Genomic DNA, 17,447 nt, shown 5'->3' on the forward strand with positions numbered 1-17,447 from the left:
TCTGTCAGTGTAATAATACTGCTGCAAAATCAGGAACGTTGTCTGTTGTTTTGGTTATAAATTCCTAATCCTTATAAAACATTATACTTGTAATTTAATTGATTCCTTAGCTTTGATGGGATGTTTTAGAGGCTGATAGTCACCAGTTACTCTGGTATTTACGCTTCTCTCTCTGTAATTGATTTCTATGTGGTTAAGAAAATTTCATCCTAATTTTTCGGTAGAGGCTTTCTCCTGAGAAGTACTTAATCTTTATGTGAGCATATTCTCCATCCCAGTGTCTCATAACTTCTGTTATAATGAATCATATCCGTAATTTTACCTTTTCTAGTTCACTTTTCTGCTTAGTGCTGATTTTTGTGCTCTCTTTTATAGCACTTATAAATAAAGTACATATGGCTTAATCTGAGATAATGAGAACTCTGCATAAGGTGACAACTGCCGAGACTGGGGAAGCTCCTTGGTGACTTCATGGCTGTCGTGTGTACTGAGACACAGAGACAGCTGTGCTGATTTTGCTCCTCTGCATGTTGCAACGTTGGGCTTTTTTCCTTTTGTTTTTAGTCATCAGTGTCAGTTACTTAAACATGTTCAGTGTTTTAAAGGGTCTTAGCTCCATCTGCATGACTGTATTCCATTTACACTGATGTGCAAAGCACTTGTGGGCTCTGAAGATGGCACACAAAGCCGTGTGTACGCAAGGACAATGAGGTGCTGTTCAGGAGATCGTGTCCATCATTTCAAACAGGCATTCTGTGCCTTTCTGCTTTGTGGTGCTGGGACTATGAAAGGATGCAAATGCTACCGTGTAGGAATTCCAGCTTCCTTAATCTGAATAAAGGCTTTCTAAGTTTTGAGATGTAACATTCCTACTTAGCATTCTAAGAAAACTACAAAATGTATATTTATTGGCTAAGAAATGTAGTGCATTTTATTCTGGACATGTCTTTATTTGTATCTTTGCTTTTTTGCAGCATAAGCCATGCAGAAATGAGTGTCATCTTGCATTTTATATATGGAGCTATTCTGGACTTCCCAGACAAAGTTGATGTTGGGTATATGTCAACTTTTATTATTTTTTAGTTGTAGTTTTGTTCATTTGATTGTTCTGTATTTTCTCGGTTAAAAGTCAGAAGGAAAATTCCAAAAATAAGACTGTTGAAGGAATCATCTTTATTTGACAGCTGCTGGAAAAGGTGTGCCAGCTGTTTTTTGAATACTGTATGAGGAAAGTGAAAAACAGGAGGAATGTTTTATACTAAAGTAATTCCTAATTTGCCCATACTTTCCTTTTAGTTTTCAGAATAATATATACAATGTGTGATAGCATATAATGGTTAATGTGTTTATTTTAAAATAATTATTCAAACAATGAGAATGCTAAAGTAGTGAGTCTTAGATCCATTAAAGGTGATATATAGGGGAACCATTGTAGATGTTGACATTTTCTTCTGGGATAGTTCTTAATCACTTTTTTATACATAATCCTGTATTAGCGAAGTAACTTCTGAAATCTGTGAAAACCCATTTATATATTAGATGTTGAACTCTGCCACTGAACAGCAAAGTGCTACAGTTTCTTAAAAATATGGAATTGTTCATAATATGCCCCACTGTCAATGTTTGGGTAATGAATTAATATAGCAAATAAAATTATTGTATTGATTATTATATAAAATAATTAATAGTTTGCTTACTGTGCTTTTTAATATTTGAAAGGGACATAACAATGTCATAACATTTTATGTAATCCTTGGAAATAACCCTGCAAAATGCCAAAACTCCGCTGACACAAATATCTTTTTCACTTGCTATCCTTAAAATAGAGAAACTGAGAGGCTTCTAAACAGTGTTTTGAGCTTGTGGTTGAGGCTTACTTTTATATAGCCTGAACTCAGTGGCTGGGAGTTTATAATTAGGTCAGTATATGTTTCTGTTTGAAGACTGTTCTTTGGCAAGTGGCACACTTGGTTATCAGTCTATTTCTGCAGTAAGTTCTGGCTGAACAAAGAGGTGAGAAATTAGCGTGTCAGTTGTCTTGTAAGCAAAATGCATCCATCAAAATGACTTGTTGATTCCTGTTGCCACTGCTTTCTCTTCAGTCGCATGTTGGGCATTGCAGATATGTATGGGCTGGATGGGCTAAAAGAAGTAGCTATCTACATTTTGAAAAGAGATTACTGCAACTTTTTCCAGAAGGTACGTCAGTTCTCGTGCTGCTTTGTGAGCTATAAAGCCTAAGAATTTTGATTCTATTACTTAACACATGCTATTGAAAATATACTTATTAACTGTGTGGTCAAGGTGTTAGCTTAAGTCTACAGACCCTGTTCTTATGTGTGAGTCTGCTGATTTCACTGGGATTGATGATGGGAGTAAGGCCTGTGGTATCATCCACCTGTTTATAGAAACTTGTAAACCCCAGCTGATGAAAAGCAGTATTCCACACGATTAATTCAATGTATTAAATTACACTGAGTATAATTTAACATGTCCCATTGCAGTTGTAATTGTTCTTGGTGGAGATACGGAAATGCTGTATATCTGCATATCATATTTCAGGGGCATATATTTAGAAAATATTTATCTTCAATTGAAATTAGTTTAAAAACAAATACCTCCTTAGAGTTGAGCATTTTCATGCATTATGCTCATGAGGCTGAATCCTACTTTACTGACGTGTGGAAGCAGATGACTTCCATATTCTGCATAAAGACAAACAAACCTGAATACCAGGGTAGCTAACAGGACTTCTCTTTGAACTGAAGATTTTGTAGTTCTCTGTTGTTTCTGTTAATCGGAATGTACAATAATTGTGGTAATTTTCTAACAATTGTAGCCTGTTCCTGGAAAACAGCAACCTGTACTAGAATGCATGGCTATTGCTCATTCATTGGGAGTGGAAAACCTATATGCTGCTTGCATGAAGTGAGTAAAAGAAGATAAAATAATGTTTGTTTTTCATTCTCTGCATTTTGTTTAAATTATCTTATTTTGTGAGATAGGGCTTATTTTGGCATATGAGATGTTCACATTTGAAATATTCTTTTTCTTCATAATACTTAAGAGGTGTATCACTTATGCTAACAAGTGAAGATAAAACATTTTTCATCTTCCTTACCTAAGAGTGGCTCTCTTTTCAACAGATGGGTAGGAAAACATTTTGCAAAATGTTTGTCAGAGAGAAGCTTTGCCAATTTACCCACTGAACTTCAGAACAACTGTCTTGTTATGTTGATTAACTCTTTGGTAAGTAATGTGCTTTGTATAAAAATAGCACAATGTAATTTTTTTCCTTGTTTAGATGTACAATGTAATTTAAGAGATAACCAATGTAGTATTTTAAATTTGTAGCACATTTATACTATGTAAAAGTTTCCATTAAAACGACAATTTAAAACCTGATTTTGATGTGAAATGTCATTGTTATCCTTCATGGCACACGGGCTAGTGATCATTAGATCCAAGTCCAGTATAGTAATAGAAAATAAGTTTTTGAAACACAGCTGTGACATCCTAATGCAACATTATGGAAGTGTTCAAGGCCAGGTCTTGGTGTGGTGGAAAGTGTCGCTGCCCTTGGGCAGGGTGGTTGGGACTGGATGAACTGTAAGGCCCCTTGTGGCTTGTACTGCATGTTCAGGCGAAAGCCTGAAAACCAAAGAGATTTCAGAGCTGTGTGGCCGTACCGAGAGAAGCTTAAGAGTATCCTCAGCTCTAAAGCCTGAACAGACCTTCTGCCAGAATGCATAGTTCTGACAGTGAAGACAGGAGCTATAATATCCTAATAGTACACCTGTTATCTCTTGAGACACTGAGTGTTCTACCATTGTATCGGATCAGTATGCTGAGTGTTCATAGAATATACACATAGCTTTGTGTGTCACATCTTGTATAAATATTTGAGAAGTTTTAACTAATGTTTTCAGGTATTCATAGTTACACCACCACCCATCTCCAGACTACCTCAGGTGTGTCCTGTAGCCAAGAGCAAGTGTTGACACAGTTCCAGGCTCTTCTCTGGGCCATGGTGCAACATTATCACAACAGTTTAAAGATAAATGTTTGGGCCTTCCTTCCCCTCTGTGTCTATTCTGGTGTATAAAGATGCAGTGCTTACAGTTTGGGTTGAAATACATGGGCTACCTTTAAGCTTGCCAGCGTTTGCAGAACATTCATGGCACTGTGGTACTTGGTAGTGCTCCAAGTGTATGTCCAGCTTCTGTGGAAGGTTTTTCCAGTCTGGACAGAAGTGTAATTTGGATCCCATGTGATTGGTTTAAAATTTGTGTTGCAAGATTCACTGGTGTTTTATGGACTGAAGTTTTGAAAGCTTTTAGAATTGCAAAATAAAACAGTAAAGCATAAGCCTCTTCTGCCCAGAGACCAGTTCTGCTGAGTGTTCATTCAACTCTGAGAGCTTTGAGCTCCAAAAACCTGTGGAATTCCCAGGGGAGTCTTTCACAATCTGCAAAAATGCTTAAGGCTGCTTGAGGGAGGAAAAAGTCTGACATTAATTTTGCAGGGTCTACTGTTACAGTCTTCTTTTCCTCTGCTGCTGGAGTTCTCTGCTGTAAAACTTGTTAACAGTTACACCCAGTTAATGAGTATAACTGCTGATCCTTTCATTTACCAATATTGGAAATGTAAAAGCTAGTTAATGAGGAGCAGCCCTTTCGAGGAAGAAAAGGTGCAAAGAAAAGGAGATTGCTGGTCAGAAAATCCCTGGGAAGCCTCAATGGATGAGCACAGAAACATTAAAATGGGAGTGCAGTTCAAAGCACTCTTCAAGTACCTAACCCTGATTTCTCAACTCCATGCAAGAAAATTACTGTTTTTTTAGATAAGTGGACTCCACTTTAGAATGGTTAGGAAAAAAAAAAAAAGAGAAGTAAAATTCAGTTAGGGCCACAAAGTACTGGTTTAATTAGAAGTCAATGAAGACATTTTATATTTCACTGGAAGTGTCTAATGGGAGTAAATGCTTATTGCCTTGTGAGCAGGGGTTAAATTCTAGACAATTCAGAAAGCTGGTAATTGAGTCCAGTGGGAGCAAAATCAAACCATAAACATGTACATAATCCTTAATTTACCTGAGATGCATGGAAGCAAACTGGTTTTGCCCAGAGATGAGTAAAACAAAAAATATAATTGAACAATGGATGGTCAGATTTTTATTTTAACTATAATATGCACAGAGAAGGTCCTCCCTGCTTTTGAAGTTGTGTAGGACAAACATAATTGTGACCTGAATTTACAGTAGGGGATTTTGTGTCAAATATTTATCTGAATTGCTGCTTTTTGCAGTGTTACTGATCTTACTGCATAATTTATCAGTGTCCTGCTAGGTCATGTTGAATAGAGCTTTCAGTCCATTCTAATGTGGATAACCATAAATTGCAAGTTCTTTTCAAGTGATGTGTTAGGCAGTAGAAGTTGCCCTCAGGTACTGTGCTGCTGCAGTGCATGAAAGAACCAAAAGCAAAGACCAGAGTAATAAATATTAGCAAAACTCTTTGCTGGTTTTAAATATACTTAGGAACATAACATCTAACTTTTCTTAGAGAAACTCTAGACAACAAAGAGGCTAAGTTCAGTTAAAACTCCATCTGGGAAGACAAATATTTGTTGACACCTTTAAATAAAGCAAAAGGATTCATAACTGTGAAAATGTTTTTTGTGTATCCTGAAAGCTGGACCATCCACAGTTACCTAAAACACTGATTCAGCTGTTTGATTTCAAAATGTATTGCATCTCTCAGAGACCTCAAACATTTTTCTGTATTCAGAATAGTTTCTTCACTTAACGTTTGCCTCATTTTCTTCAGGACTGCAGTACGTAATGATACAGTTCAAAAAATACAATAAAACCTACTGAAAACTTTACTACCTACTGAAAAGTTTACTACCTAACTTCAGGCAAAACAGAACCAGTGGATTTTTCTTTTTCTGCTTTAGTTTCAAAGGCAATAGGTATATATAAATATATATATAATAAAATTTATTTAAAGAAGGGAAATTACTACACGATTGGATCCTTGTGTAAAAGTTCAGTGACTGAACAGAAGCTGTTTTACGATCAGCAATTCTTTAGGCAGTGACCTGGCAGCAGGCTAATTTCTGTTTTTATTTGAAGACCCACAAGAATGCTGCTTTCCTTTTGATGGAGAGTGACCGGCTGATCAACAGCCTTCCCCAAGTGAAGTGGACAGAGGCAGCTGTGGCCTTGGCATCCAGGCTGCATGAAGAATGCGTGACATTTATCGTTGCAAACTTCCTACACGTGGTACAAAGCGAAGGCTTCTCTGTTTTGTTGCAGGTAAAAGTGCCCTCGAGTTATTGTGTGCTTCCAAATGAATTGAAGTGTATTACATTTTGGGAAGTTCAGACTGCTGATTATCAAAATAGCTTCAACTTTTGCTTTGAAGTATAATTCTATGGGAAATTAAAAAAAAAAATAAACCTTAGGCAGTGCTAAGTTTTATTTTGGGGGGGGTGCAGGAGGTGGGTTTTTTCGGTGTTGTTTTAAAGCACATAAATATTTTGATATGCAGGGCTGACACTGTGTTCAGGTTATGTATCTCAGCTAAGCAAACGTTCCAGTTAATTTAGTGGGACAGTTTCTGTGTTGGAAAGAAGTAAGTATAGATACCAGCTTTGAAAAAGCTTTCAGGCCCATAAAAAACCAGCATGAGAGTATGAGCTTGACCAGTATATTCAAACTTCGACTGATTTGTGTTGTGAGTTGCAGGAATGTGGCAATACTGCAGGTTCTGGTGAGAACATAGCTAATCATCTAACCAGTTCATTTCTCCAGTGGAAGATGGTTTTTAATACTTATGGAAGAATAAAAAAAGAAATAGGGAGATGTTAAAACCTTTTGTCTTTGAGTCCAGATTTACATGGGGCTGTAAATTCATCACTGTGTGCTTGTTCCTAAAATTTCTGTTAACAGTAGGCCTCGGGATGATTTGTAGAGGCCTGGAGAGGAGGGGGGTTATGGAATGGATACAAAGGAAGATGCTTAGCTTTGGAATACCTCCTGCACAGCTTGATAGCAGATCTTTGCTGCACAGTAATGCTTTTGCATACAAAGTACACTCTTTTGTTTTAAACGGCTGCCTTTTGTTGTTTCCTCAGGCACAGGCAATGAGCAGCAAAGCTGACCTTCTAGAACTAATTTTTAATGCAATTGAAAAAAGCATTAATAATGAAAACAGCTGCTTTCTTCTTGTAGCTGTGGATACATTGTTGGACTCTGCAAATGTGAAGGAGATGGTAGGTTTGTCAGTGTGCAATGTTTGTAGAAAAACTGTTCTGATATTGTTTCATATAATGGTTTGAATCAGAGGATGTGGTGTGAGCCCAGGTGGCTCAGTCCTGCAACTGGGGTCACACAGAAAAGCATCTCCCTAAATTCAAGGTCCTGCTGGAAGTACAGAAAATGTTGTCATATTTTTTACTTTCAAGAGAAACCCCATCCATGGCAATAAAAAAGTTCCTGTGTACTACTGAAAATAGAAGTCCTGTGGGCAACACTGCCCTATTGATCTTTACTGTCACTTTAAATTTGTGAGGAGAAAAAGCTGATCAAAATGTTACATTATCTAAAACTTACAGCGAGGGAGAGCTTATTCTCTTTCTCCCTATGTACTTCCCCTTCTTTTTGTGAAAGTCACAGCTCCATTTGCTTTTGTTCAAGACTGTCCTCTAAAGCAAGGACTGCCTCTTAATGCAGTGTGTGTTTTTGGATTGGGTGGAGATGTCAGTCTCCATGTGTGTCACATACCGTGTGTATCCACACAATCTAAATAATTACACTTAAGCTGTGGATAACTAATTCTGGGAATAATTCATAAATAGTATGACAAAGAATGAAAAATAAATGAAAAATTAATTAATGCAGTCTGGTGCTATTGTAGATCTCCTTGGTCAAAGCAATGAAAATTTAATCAAATACATTCTTTTTCCCTAGAGTATTTGACCTTGTTGTGACACAACTGACAGTGAAGAGCTATTATGGGGTTCATTTAAAAAAAAAAAAAAAAAAGAAAGAAAAAAAGAGCAATGCAGCATTTACTAGTGCTGTAGTTTGCAGGTTTTAAAGTATGGAAAAAATTACTTGGTGAGCAATAATCCTTCAAAAACAGCATCTCCATCTACCAGACCATTATAAAATATATGTGATGACATCATTGATCTAGCTTAGAGAGTAAGTAGATTCTGAAAGGAATAATGACTGGTTGCTATGACAATATGCCCCTCGCCAGCTGCTGATTTGTTACTTGAACACAGGGTTTTACGTGCAAGATCCAGGCGCTGCGTGATAAGCTCTGGGTCTTCCTGGTTCAGTCTTTTTATGCTGTTCGTCACACAGAGGGCTGGAAGCTGATGAGGCCAGACCATCAGCAGCAAATACAAGCAGGTACGTTTGGCATCAAACGGCATTAGAATTTTTTAGCAGTCTGTTTAGTAGATAAAATGCAGATGGAATTGCGGAGCCTGATACAAACTAAAGCAAAATCTGTGCTGCTCTGTGTTTTGAAGTGGTGTTTTAGAATAGAAGCATGATGGCATGCTTAGCTAGTTTCAAATATGAGAATCAGTCATTTTCTGTGAAAAGTCTTCCCTCCTTTTTGTTTTAGGAGGGTGTATGATAGAAACCAAACCCGTGTAGATGGATTCTATTCTTATTTACAGCTACTCTGAATTACTGAAAACACTGCAGTAGGATTAAAAACCTTATCTGCCTCATTTTTAAGGAGATAAGCGCAGTGGATGAATTAAATTTGCACAAAGCAGCTTATGCGTTCTGTGAATTCAGTTTGTGTCCTTTATCGTTCTGCCCATGATGTATAAATATTGCTTGTCTCTTGCATAATGCTTATCTGGTGCTCTGAGCAAATGCAGATAGCTGGACTTCTCGGTTGGTCGGCATTGTGATCCTGTGTGTGCTGCTGCAGAGAGCCCCTCAGGAGCTGCATGGTGTGCTCTCAACGTTTTAACAGACAGCACTTCCAACAAAAAGGAGTTTTTGTTCTGAACACTCCTTTGTTTTGAAGTACACGAGTATTTCTGAGGGTGCAGAACTGACGATGGAGTTCAGGTTATGGTTGAGTATTAGCTTTGACAGTACAGTGTTAGAAAAGAATGTGTTGAATACTTCTCTGTTCACTTTTGATTCGGAGGTGAAATAAACATTTCACTGTCCTTTTTGTTAAAGACATTAGTAGCTAGGATATGATAGTTATAAAATTGTTTATTCCTAAAAGTAGATGAAAATTTTATTCTACAATTACATGCTGAGAGGAGGATGCAGTAACAGTCTTTCTAAGCATGGTTTAGGGAGGTAGTACTGCTACTGTGTAAAACAGGCTAATGATTTCTTTTTGGATTATAAAATCCTTCAGAAGCTGAGGAAGGAGCTGGCTTTAGAAACAAGGGTGGGTTGTTTCTCATTTGGGGTGTTTTACTTTTAAGACAGTCGTGTCCCTGTTGTGAATAATGTTTAGGCTGCTTTGCACTAGTGCTTTCAATACAATAAAAATGTTGAAAATCAAGGTGTGTCCTAGTTCTTCAAACTCCATCTTGCCAGAAATTGTTTGTTTTCTTTTAGGTTAAATTATAAGTCAGAGGTAGCATACATTTTATATGTGAACAGCCTGAAATGTTGGCATAAATTACCTGGTTTTAATTACAGGCAAAATGATCGCACAATACTGGTAGACAAATATTAATCTTTAGGTCAAATATGTCTAGGATAACTTAAATCAACTTTCATTATAAAGATTTCCTGTGGTGGTTTATCTTCTAGAAATTTAGCCTATATAGAATTAGAAGGCTATAATAGAGGAGGAAAAATGCCAAGACAGATGATAATGTGTTTTTTTTCATTTACAGTATGTCTTGTGTTTTCTTAGGCACAAGTTTATATGGATTTTGTCTTAATATATTGGTATGTATTAATGTGCAGAGTCATTGCTAGAAAAAGGATTAGATCCCTGGGGTGCCATTTTCAGCATACCTTTTGTGTGATTTTTACAGACCTATATAAAAATTATTTTTAGTATCTTCAGTAAGAATTCAGCAGAATTTTTACTTGTGTTATACACACAAAAAATGTATCCATGTAAGGTGTCAGAACATAATGAATGCTTAAATTTTTATATCCATTTTTTGCAAAACCTTTTTCTCAGCTGAAATATGAATACAAGCAGAAATGAAACCTATCGATTCTGGCTCTGTACAGTGTCTATAAATATCCTTTTTGTATTCTACAAGTGCAATTGATTCAAAGGCTTTATTGAAAACTGCTTTCCTCCCAGAGTACATCACATTAAAAAAAGGCATTCACTGCCTGAAAATTCCACATGACAATCACAGGGATAACTCTCATGCCATTATGCTGCATGCTGTCTAAAGAGGCACTGTGATCTTACTGTGTGCATTTAGGTATTATTTTGGCTTTACCACTTTTCAAAACTAATATAATTTTCTTTAATGTACTTAATCTCTTCTTAATATAGTATAAATAAATATTCTAAAAATAAGAACACATCACTGAAAAGTCATTAGTACTCTAAATTTGAAGCATCTTTTCTGTAAATTTTGTACACTTTCAAAGGTCTCAGTGCACTGCCAGCTTTGAGTGAATTAAGCTTGGATAAACAAAAGTCCTACTATGGACATAGGGGAAACAGAAGAGTTAAACCACTTGCTTATAGCCATGTGACCTCATTACAGATCCCACATTTTTTGTTCCAAACATAAAACCATGTATTTCCACTTAACATTTGCCATGTCACCAAAATTAGCCTTCCTAGAATAATTACAAGACCCAAAGAACTCATTTGAGATGAAGTTGCCTGAGTAGGCTGGATTGTTCTCTGTCTGCCTTCTTTCCTGCTAAATAGTAAAGAAAATGCTTCTTCCTTTTACAGCTGCATTTGACAAGGGTGATGACCGAAGACTTGGCAAAAAACCTGTATTCACTAGTTCTCAGGTAATGTTTGGATATAAATGTTTAAAAACACTTGGATAATTGCAAACAAAACTATTTTCATTATATGTTTTAAATGAATAATGGAACTTGTATTTGAAAAATCTGTATTTTCTTGTGAACTGTTACTGCAAACATCTAAGGATTCAGACTGTGCTCTGCTACATTTTCAAACAGATAAGCTCAAATAAAAGAGAGGAATTTGTGTTCAGAATCTCACATTCCTCTCTTGCTACATAATGAAACTCATCTGTTTCCCAGAGCAAATGGTTTACTACTGAGCTAATGAATCTCTGCTATTATTACTAGAAGCCACCACAGCACCAAGTCTGTCACACTCCTTGCCCTGAAAAATGTTTTTTAGTGCCCTTAACAACTCTTCTGTTGAGACTCCCAATCAAAACTACATTATTATCTGGTAGAAAAACAGTATGGGTTTCCCATGATTTGGCGGTCTTGGATACATTGCAATGGCACTGGTATCACAAAGATTCCATCTCCTACACTTAATTCTCCGTATTTCAGGGCATCTCTTTACCTGAGAGAATAAACATTGTCCCTTCTCTGTGGACACACTCTGGGTAGTGGTTAAAAACATCACATGTATTATACAATAATTTTTGGGTTTATGTTTGTAGTAATGCATAGCTTTGTTCCTCTTTGGAAAATATGCACATGTAACTAACTCAAAAAAGTTTTCTTACTTCAGCAGTCTCTAATAATATAAATATCTATTACAGAGTAATTTGTCCAAAGTAAAAGTGAAACTCTACTTGAATCTTTCTCTCCCCTCTATATAGAGCAGTACTTCACATGAATGATTTGTGCTACTTTTATGTTCTTGAAAGCCAGCAAACCAAGCTAAAAAGTATATATATATATATATATAAATTTATTTCTATGTTGAATGTTGTTGCTTTACATTTACATGCTACTTCAAAAGTAGGTGTGTTTCAGAAGTGTAAGAGTATGGACAGTTTGGTTTTACAAATGTCTTCTGTTTTGGTTGGGTTTTTTTTCTGATGCCCTTTTTTTTTTTCTTTTAATCCTAGTTAAATAAAACTACTGCTCAATCTGTTGGTATAAGGAATAGTTCCTGGACAGAACACAGCAAGAAAGATTGCTGGGGAGATTCTTCCACCAATCAGGATAAAATGAAATCGGATGGATTAGGAGCATCTGGACATACATCCAGCACCAATAGAAACACTGTTAATAAGGCTTCAAAGCATGAGGATGTAAAGGGAAAAGATGGCAAAAAATTAGTTTCCAAGATTACTAAGGATTCAAAACCTGGGGAAAAAGCTGCCTCGCCAAAGGCTAGAGCTGTTATAAAGACAAAAATAGAAAATAACGGAAATGTGAAGGCTGAAAGCATGCTTACCAAGCAAGATGGAGAAAAGACATCATCTGCAACTGGACAGAAAAACTCTGGAAGTGGCAAAGGACTAAAGAATCATGAAGGAAAAGTTGCAGGTGCCAGGCCTAAAGTGCTGACAGTAACCTCAAGTGTGCAGATCAAAACAAAACCACTGAAAAAAACCCCAGGGAAGGAATCTCCCTCCTTAGTGACTGTAGCAGCAACTTCCAGCAAGTCAGCAAACTCCAGTGTGGATATCAAGACTGTCAGTGAACAGACAGAGGAACCCAAAGAGGATAAGTTGGTAGAGGAAGGGAAAAAACAGACTGGTAATTTTTTATGATTTTTTTTAAGTTTTCTGATTTGCCTCAGGCTGGTCATATGCTGAAAACCAGTCTGGGAAGCTTTAAGGAAAGCTTAGATTGATGGGAGTTACTTTCTTTTGCTGTAATTAATGTTAACTGACTTTATGGTCAATTGATAGCCAAATAAAACGGTAAACATTTTACTAGTTTAGAATCTATGCTCTTTTCAATAACTGATCTTCTTATATTAGATTTACTCAGTACTTACATGCAATGCATTTCCCCCTGTAATTAACTTTGAATTTACTTTACAATAGTGAAAACAAAGGCATCTGTGAAGATATCAAATGGAGTCACCACCAAAAAAAAAAAGACTGAGCTTGAGGCTAATGTCACAACAAACAGGTATGTTACAGATCAGTGTGGTGCTTTATATGTGTGTATGAGCTTGGGGAAAAAAGTTCCAGGTGAACTATTAAACTTACTGTTGACTGATCAGTCAACATGTTCTTTTTAATCTGAGAATGGTTGTCTGTAGGATGTTATTTCCGAAACAATTTGAGTTGGCTACTGGAAGCATTGCTGTAAAGATAAAATTGGTTTGGCTTTTGGGTTGGACTGTTTCACGCTAATAATTTTAAAACGGTTGTAGGTTGTTCAGAATTCTGCATACTGGAACAGTTAATGACTACACAAGGGGTTGTGAACTTACTGTTTCTGGAACAGGTTAAACTGGACAGAGAGACAGCTGAAGCACCATGAAATTGTGAAATGGGTCATTATATATATGTTTGTCTATACATTAAAAATATAGATGCACATATGAGTTTTATTTTCAAAAAGTTTACTTTTTAGGTGGCATTTTCAATGTTTATATGTGTGTGCACATTAAAACATGTATTGCTTGTTGAATTATAATTAAACATTACTAGGTCTAAGCTTGGAAATAATGGATAAAATAATTTCCTTGCAGTCTGACCAAAAAACCAACAGGAAAAGGGTGCAATGAGCAAAATGGACAAACAGTCCTAAAGAAAAAAGGGACTGTCAATACCAGTTTCACAGCACAACAAAAGGCTCAGAATACACCCACCAATTCTCCCAAGAATCAAGGTAAAGTTTCATATAGCAATTAAATTATCTGCCACTGTTATGTAAAGCTTTGGGTTTTGTCTGTTTGTTTTTCAGCACAAGTATTTGAAAAAATCTTCTGAAGAATTCTTGTATTTTTCCATATTTCATTTTTGGTGACAATCCTAAACTGTAAAATGCAAATTAATGTGTCAACTTCAAAATATTTAAAAGACAGTCTTCACTACCAGTTGGTGTTTTCTCTTGCTTGTTTAATCTGCATTGCAGAGTCTTCTATTTGCTGATCCCCTGCACTTCTGCATTTGGAACCATGACTGAGTCCAACAGAAATGCTGTAGGTTGAGCATTTATAATAAACCTCAGAGATATGGACTGCAGAGTCCTTTATGGCTGCCTGTTCTGGTGTTCCCCCATAGCAGTGGCACTACTGGCACTGACCCACAACCACTCGGTTCCAGCAGCTGCTGACAGCAAGAGCAGGAAAGGACATCATAGACCACAGAGAGGGAACACTGCTTTATAAAGCAAGTGTTAAGGATGGAGCTCCACTATTCAAGTTATATTCTCTTTAATGCATTATGATATAGAAAACACAGGTTCTGTCAATTTGTGGTCATTAAAAATCTTGCAGTGTTTTCTAACTGAGCAGGGACATTAATTCTGGTATTCTAATCACATTATGACTAATGTAATTATTTTCTGCCTCCTTTCATTTCCTCTGCAACATAAATTGAATACAGTGCTCATCACTTCCTGTGCTAAACTGCTGTGCAGTGTTTCTGTGCATTATTAGAGAGCTGCTGCTTTCTACTCCAGTGATGACTGCCTCAGTTACAGGCTGAAGTAATTCCTGTATGTATATTCTGTTAATTGCTTTAAAGACAGCATGTAAATGCAAGATGGTATTTTTGTCTACTGTTTGTTTAAGATCTCAATTCTTCATTCTTTAATAAGCCCTAAATCCCTTAGTTACATGAAAATCTGAATAACTTGTTTCTCAACATAAACACTAACGTAAAATTGGTCAATATACTGTGAGTGGCATATACAATCTTTATAGTCTCTTTTACTGTTTGTTAGGACCTCAGGGGGAATCAACAAATTCACTGAAATCAGGAATGTCTCCAAAACATAATGAAGAAAAAAATGTGTTACAACATCTGGTTCAGACAGCACTCCCAGAAAAACCTCCTTCAGCCAAGAAGAAGAGTGTTAAGCAGTCACAAACACCTGTAACAAAAGCCACTGCAAAAATAACACCTAAAACCCTGACTCCATCAAAGCATGCTGAGATTACGAATAGTAAAGAGCCGAAACAGAAATCAGCTGTATTAAAATCTCAGACCTCTGCCCAAAAACATTCAAGGAGTGAATCTCCTGTTGTCCAGAAGAACGTGCACACCTCTGAGCACAGAGGTTCAGGACAGAAACTTGAGAAAAACACTGCTGATGCTGTGGCAGCTCAGCTTCATGACAAGAATGAATCCTCTAAACCTACGGTGGAAAGCAGCAGTGATGATAAACTGCTGGAGTCCTGTCAACCCAGTAAACAAAATTTATCAGATTCTACTGAAAATGTGCAATACAAAATACAATCTGAATCTTCTCCTCTAGTTACAGAAGAAAATATTTCTAAACTTCATGTTTCAGTGCAAAATGACAGGGAAACAAGACAAATCTGTAAAGATCAGACTGGAATTAAAAAGATTGAAGATACAAAGATCAATAATACAGCTGAATTTCACTGTCATGCAGAGTCTGCCAGTGATGGATATTCAGACTTTTCCAAGGAAACCAATCAAAAGGCTCCTGTTCCAGGAGAACTGATGAAAGATTCAAAAGCAACAGAAGTCTGTAGTGAGCAAAGTGATAAATTATACTCTGAAACAGATCTAAACTATGGTGAAAATGCTTTGTCGAGCTTTTCCAGAATAACCAATAAAGAGGATGAGACCTCATCTCCTCAGATCCACACGGAGGGATTCCTTACAGCCGATGAACTGTGTGATACTTCAGCCTTGACTGAGTATAGATCAGTTACAGCAGATTTAGATGATGTTTCAGAATGTTCCACAGAACAAATAACAGAAAAATATTCACCTAGTTACACAGAGCTCATAGATCCTGCAGAAACACCCGAAAACCAGGAAAATGCAGAAACTCCCTTCGTTGACCACTGGAATACTGGGGCTGTAGATCCAAAAGAGAGCCCTGAATCAGATACTGGCAGTGCAACCACATCCTCTGATGATATAAAACCAAGGTCAGAAGATTATGATGCCGGAGGCTCTCAGGATGATGAGGGATCCAATGAAAGAGGGATTTCTAAATGTAGCACTATGTTATGTCATGATTTTCTTGGAAGAAGCAGCAGTGACACGAGTACACCTGAGGAATTAAAAATTTATGACAGCAGCCTAAGAATAGAAGTGAAAATGAAAAAAGAGGGTTCTGATCTCTTCCGTGTTAATTCAACAAGTGATGATGAAATACCAAGAAAAAGACCTGAAATTTGGTCCCATCAGGAGAGTTCACGGACCAGTACTAGAGAGAGCAAAAGTTCTACTTTTGGTAATGCACAGCTTACTCAGGAAGCGGACCAAGTTTCTTCTTCTGCTGATGAAACAGAAGATGACAGATCTGAAGCAGAGAATGTTGCAGAAAACTTCCCTCCATCAAATGTTCCCACTCAAAAGTTCCAAGGAATTGATAATTTAGCTTTTGAAGATGCAACAGAAAATGATACTATAAGTCAAGAGTTTCCTAAAACTAAAAATTTCAAACGATCTGTTTTACTTTCAGTAGATGAATGTGAAGAATTGGGATCTGATGATAAAGTGGAAACTCATACTTCACGTCAGCACTCAATAGAATCTCTTACTCCAGAAGTATTTGACAGCGTTTCTCAAGAGCAGCACGGAAAGACCTTTTATTCAGGATACTCAGTGGAAACTGAAGAAGGATTCCTGGATGGCAAACAGCGTAAGGATAGAGACAATAGGTCAGATAAAAGTGCAAGTTCTCACGGTACTGAAATCCCAGGGAAGGAGAATGAGGGTGCTTCAATGACTGAACAAAATTGCCCAGAAAAAGTCTATTCAGCAGCTAGTCCATGTCCAGGAGAAACACAAAAAGTAAATATGAAGAATGAGGTTGCTGTTGAATTTCAGCAGTGCAATAAGTACTTAGACAATGATGCAAAATCTCAAGAAAGACCATGTCACCTGGATCTTCAGCAGAGAGAAACTAATTCTGATGCGCAAAAGAACAGCTCTGCAAAACCTGTAGAAGCCGGTAAGAGTCAGATACTGACTCAGGAAGGTCAAGTGAGAGACAGTCAACCAGCAGCTACTGAATACGCTAATACTGATTTACTTCCAGGTAATGTACAGAAATAGAAACATTCAGTCATTCAAAAACAAATTAATAGGGAAAGCTTTGGCAATTTGTCTGGGATTGAATCCTGAACTGAAGTAATTTGGGCTGAAACTATATTAAATTTAAATATTTTTAAGTATTTCACTTGGGTTAGAGAATGCTTGTCTGTTTGAAATATCCGTCAATACCCTGCTGTTCAATGAGAAACTTGACTACAAGAAAAGAGATTTTATGTAATGCTAAAAGAAAGATTGGATGCAGTTGTCTGTACTTCACTTATTTTTGATCCAATCTAACATTGACAGCATCACTT

The 17,447-nt window shown here is 36.8% G+C and overlaps 1 protein-coding gene across 2 annotated transcripts in view; it reads left to right on the forward strand.

The window, feature by feature from the left end:
- BTBD8 (BTB domain containing 8) overlaps nt 1-17,447 on the forward strand; it is a 39,506-nt gene that overhangs the window by 13,095 nt on the left and 8,964 nt on the right. For both annotated transcript variants that reach the window (XM_050306578.1, XM_050306579.1), the window contains 12 exons: nt 975-1,055; nt 2,103-2,199; nt 2,840-2,928; nt 3,147-3,249; nt 6,137-6,319; nt 7,141-7,278; nt 8,296-8,425; nt 10,941-11,002; nt 12,052-12,688; nt 12,982-13,069; nt 13,638-13,777; nt 14,837-17,137. In XM_050306578.1, the coding sequence (XP_050162535.1) occupies nt 975-1,055; nt 2,103-2,199; nt 2,840-2,928; nt 3,147-3,249; nt 6,137-6,319; nt 7,141-7,278; nt 8,296-8,425; nt 10,941-11,002; nt 12,052-12,688; nt 12,982-13,069; nt 13,638-13,777; nt 14,837-17,137 (4,049 nt within the window). The remainder of the gene's footprint in view (nt 1-974; nt 1,056-2,102; nt 2,200-2,839; nt 2,929-3,146; nt 3,250-6,136; nt 6,320-7,140; nt 7,279-8,295; nt 8,426-10,940; nt 11,003-12,051; nt 12,689-12,981; nt 13,070-13,637; nt 13,778-14,836; nt 17,138-17,447) is intronic.

This window comes from Myiozetetes cayanensis, unplaced genomic scaffold (assembly GCF_022539395.1).
Source record: "Myiozetetes cayanensis isolate MyiCay16 unplaced genomic scaffold, myiCay2020 scf12, whole genome shotgun sequence".
NCBI classification, from domain to species: Eukaryota; Metazoa; Chordata; class Aves; order Passeriformes; family Tyrannidae; genus Myiozetetes; species Myiozetetes cayanensis.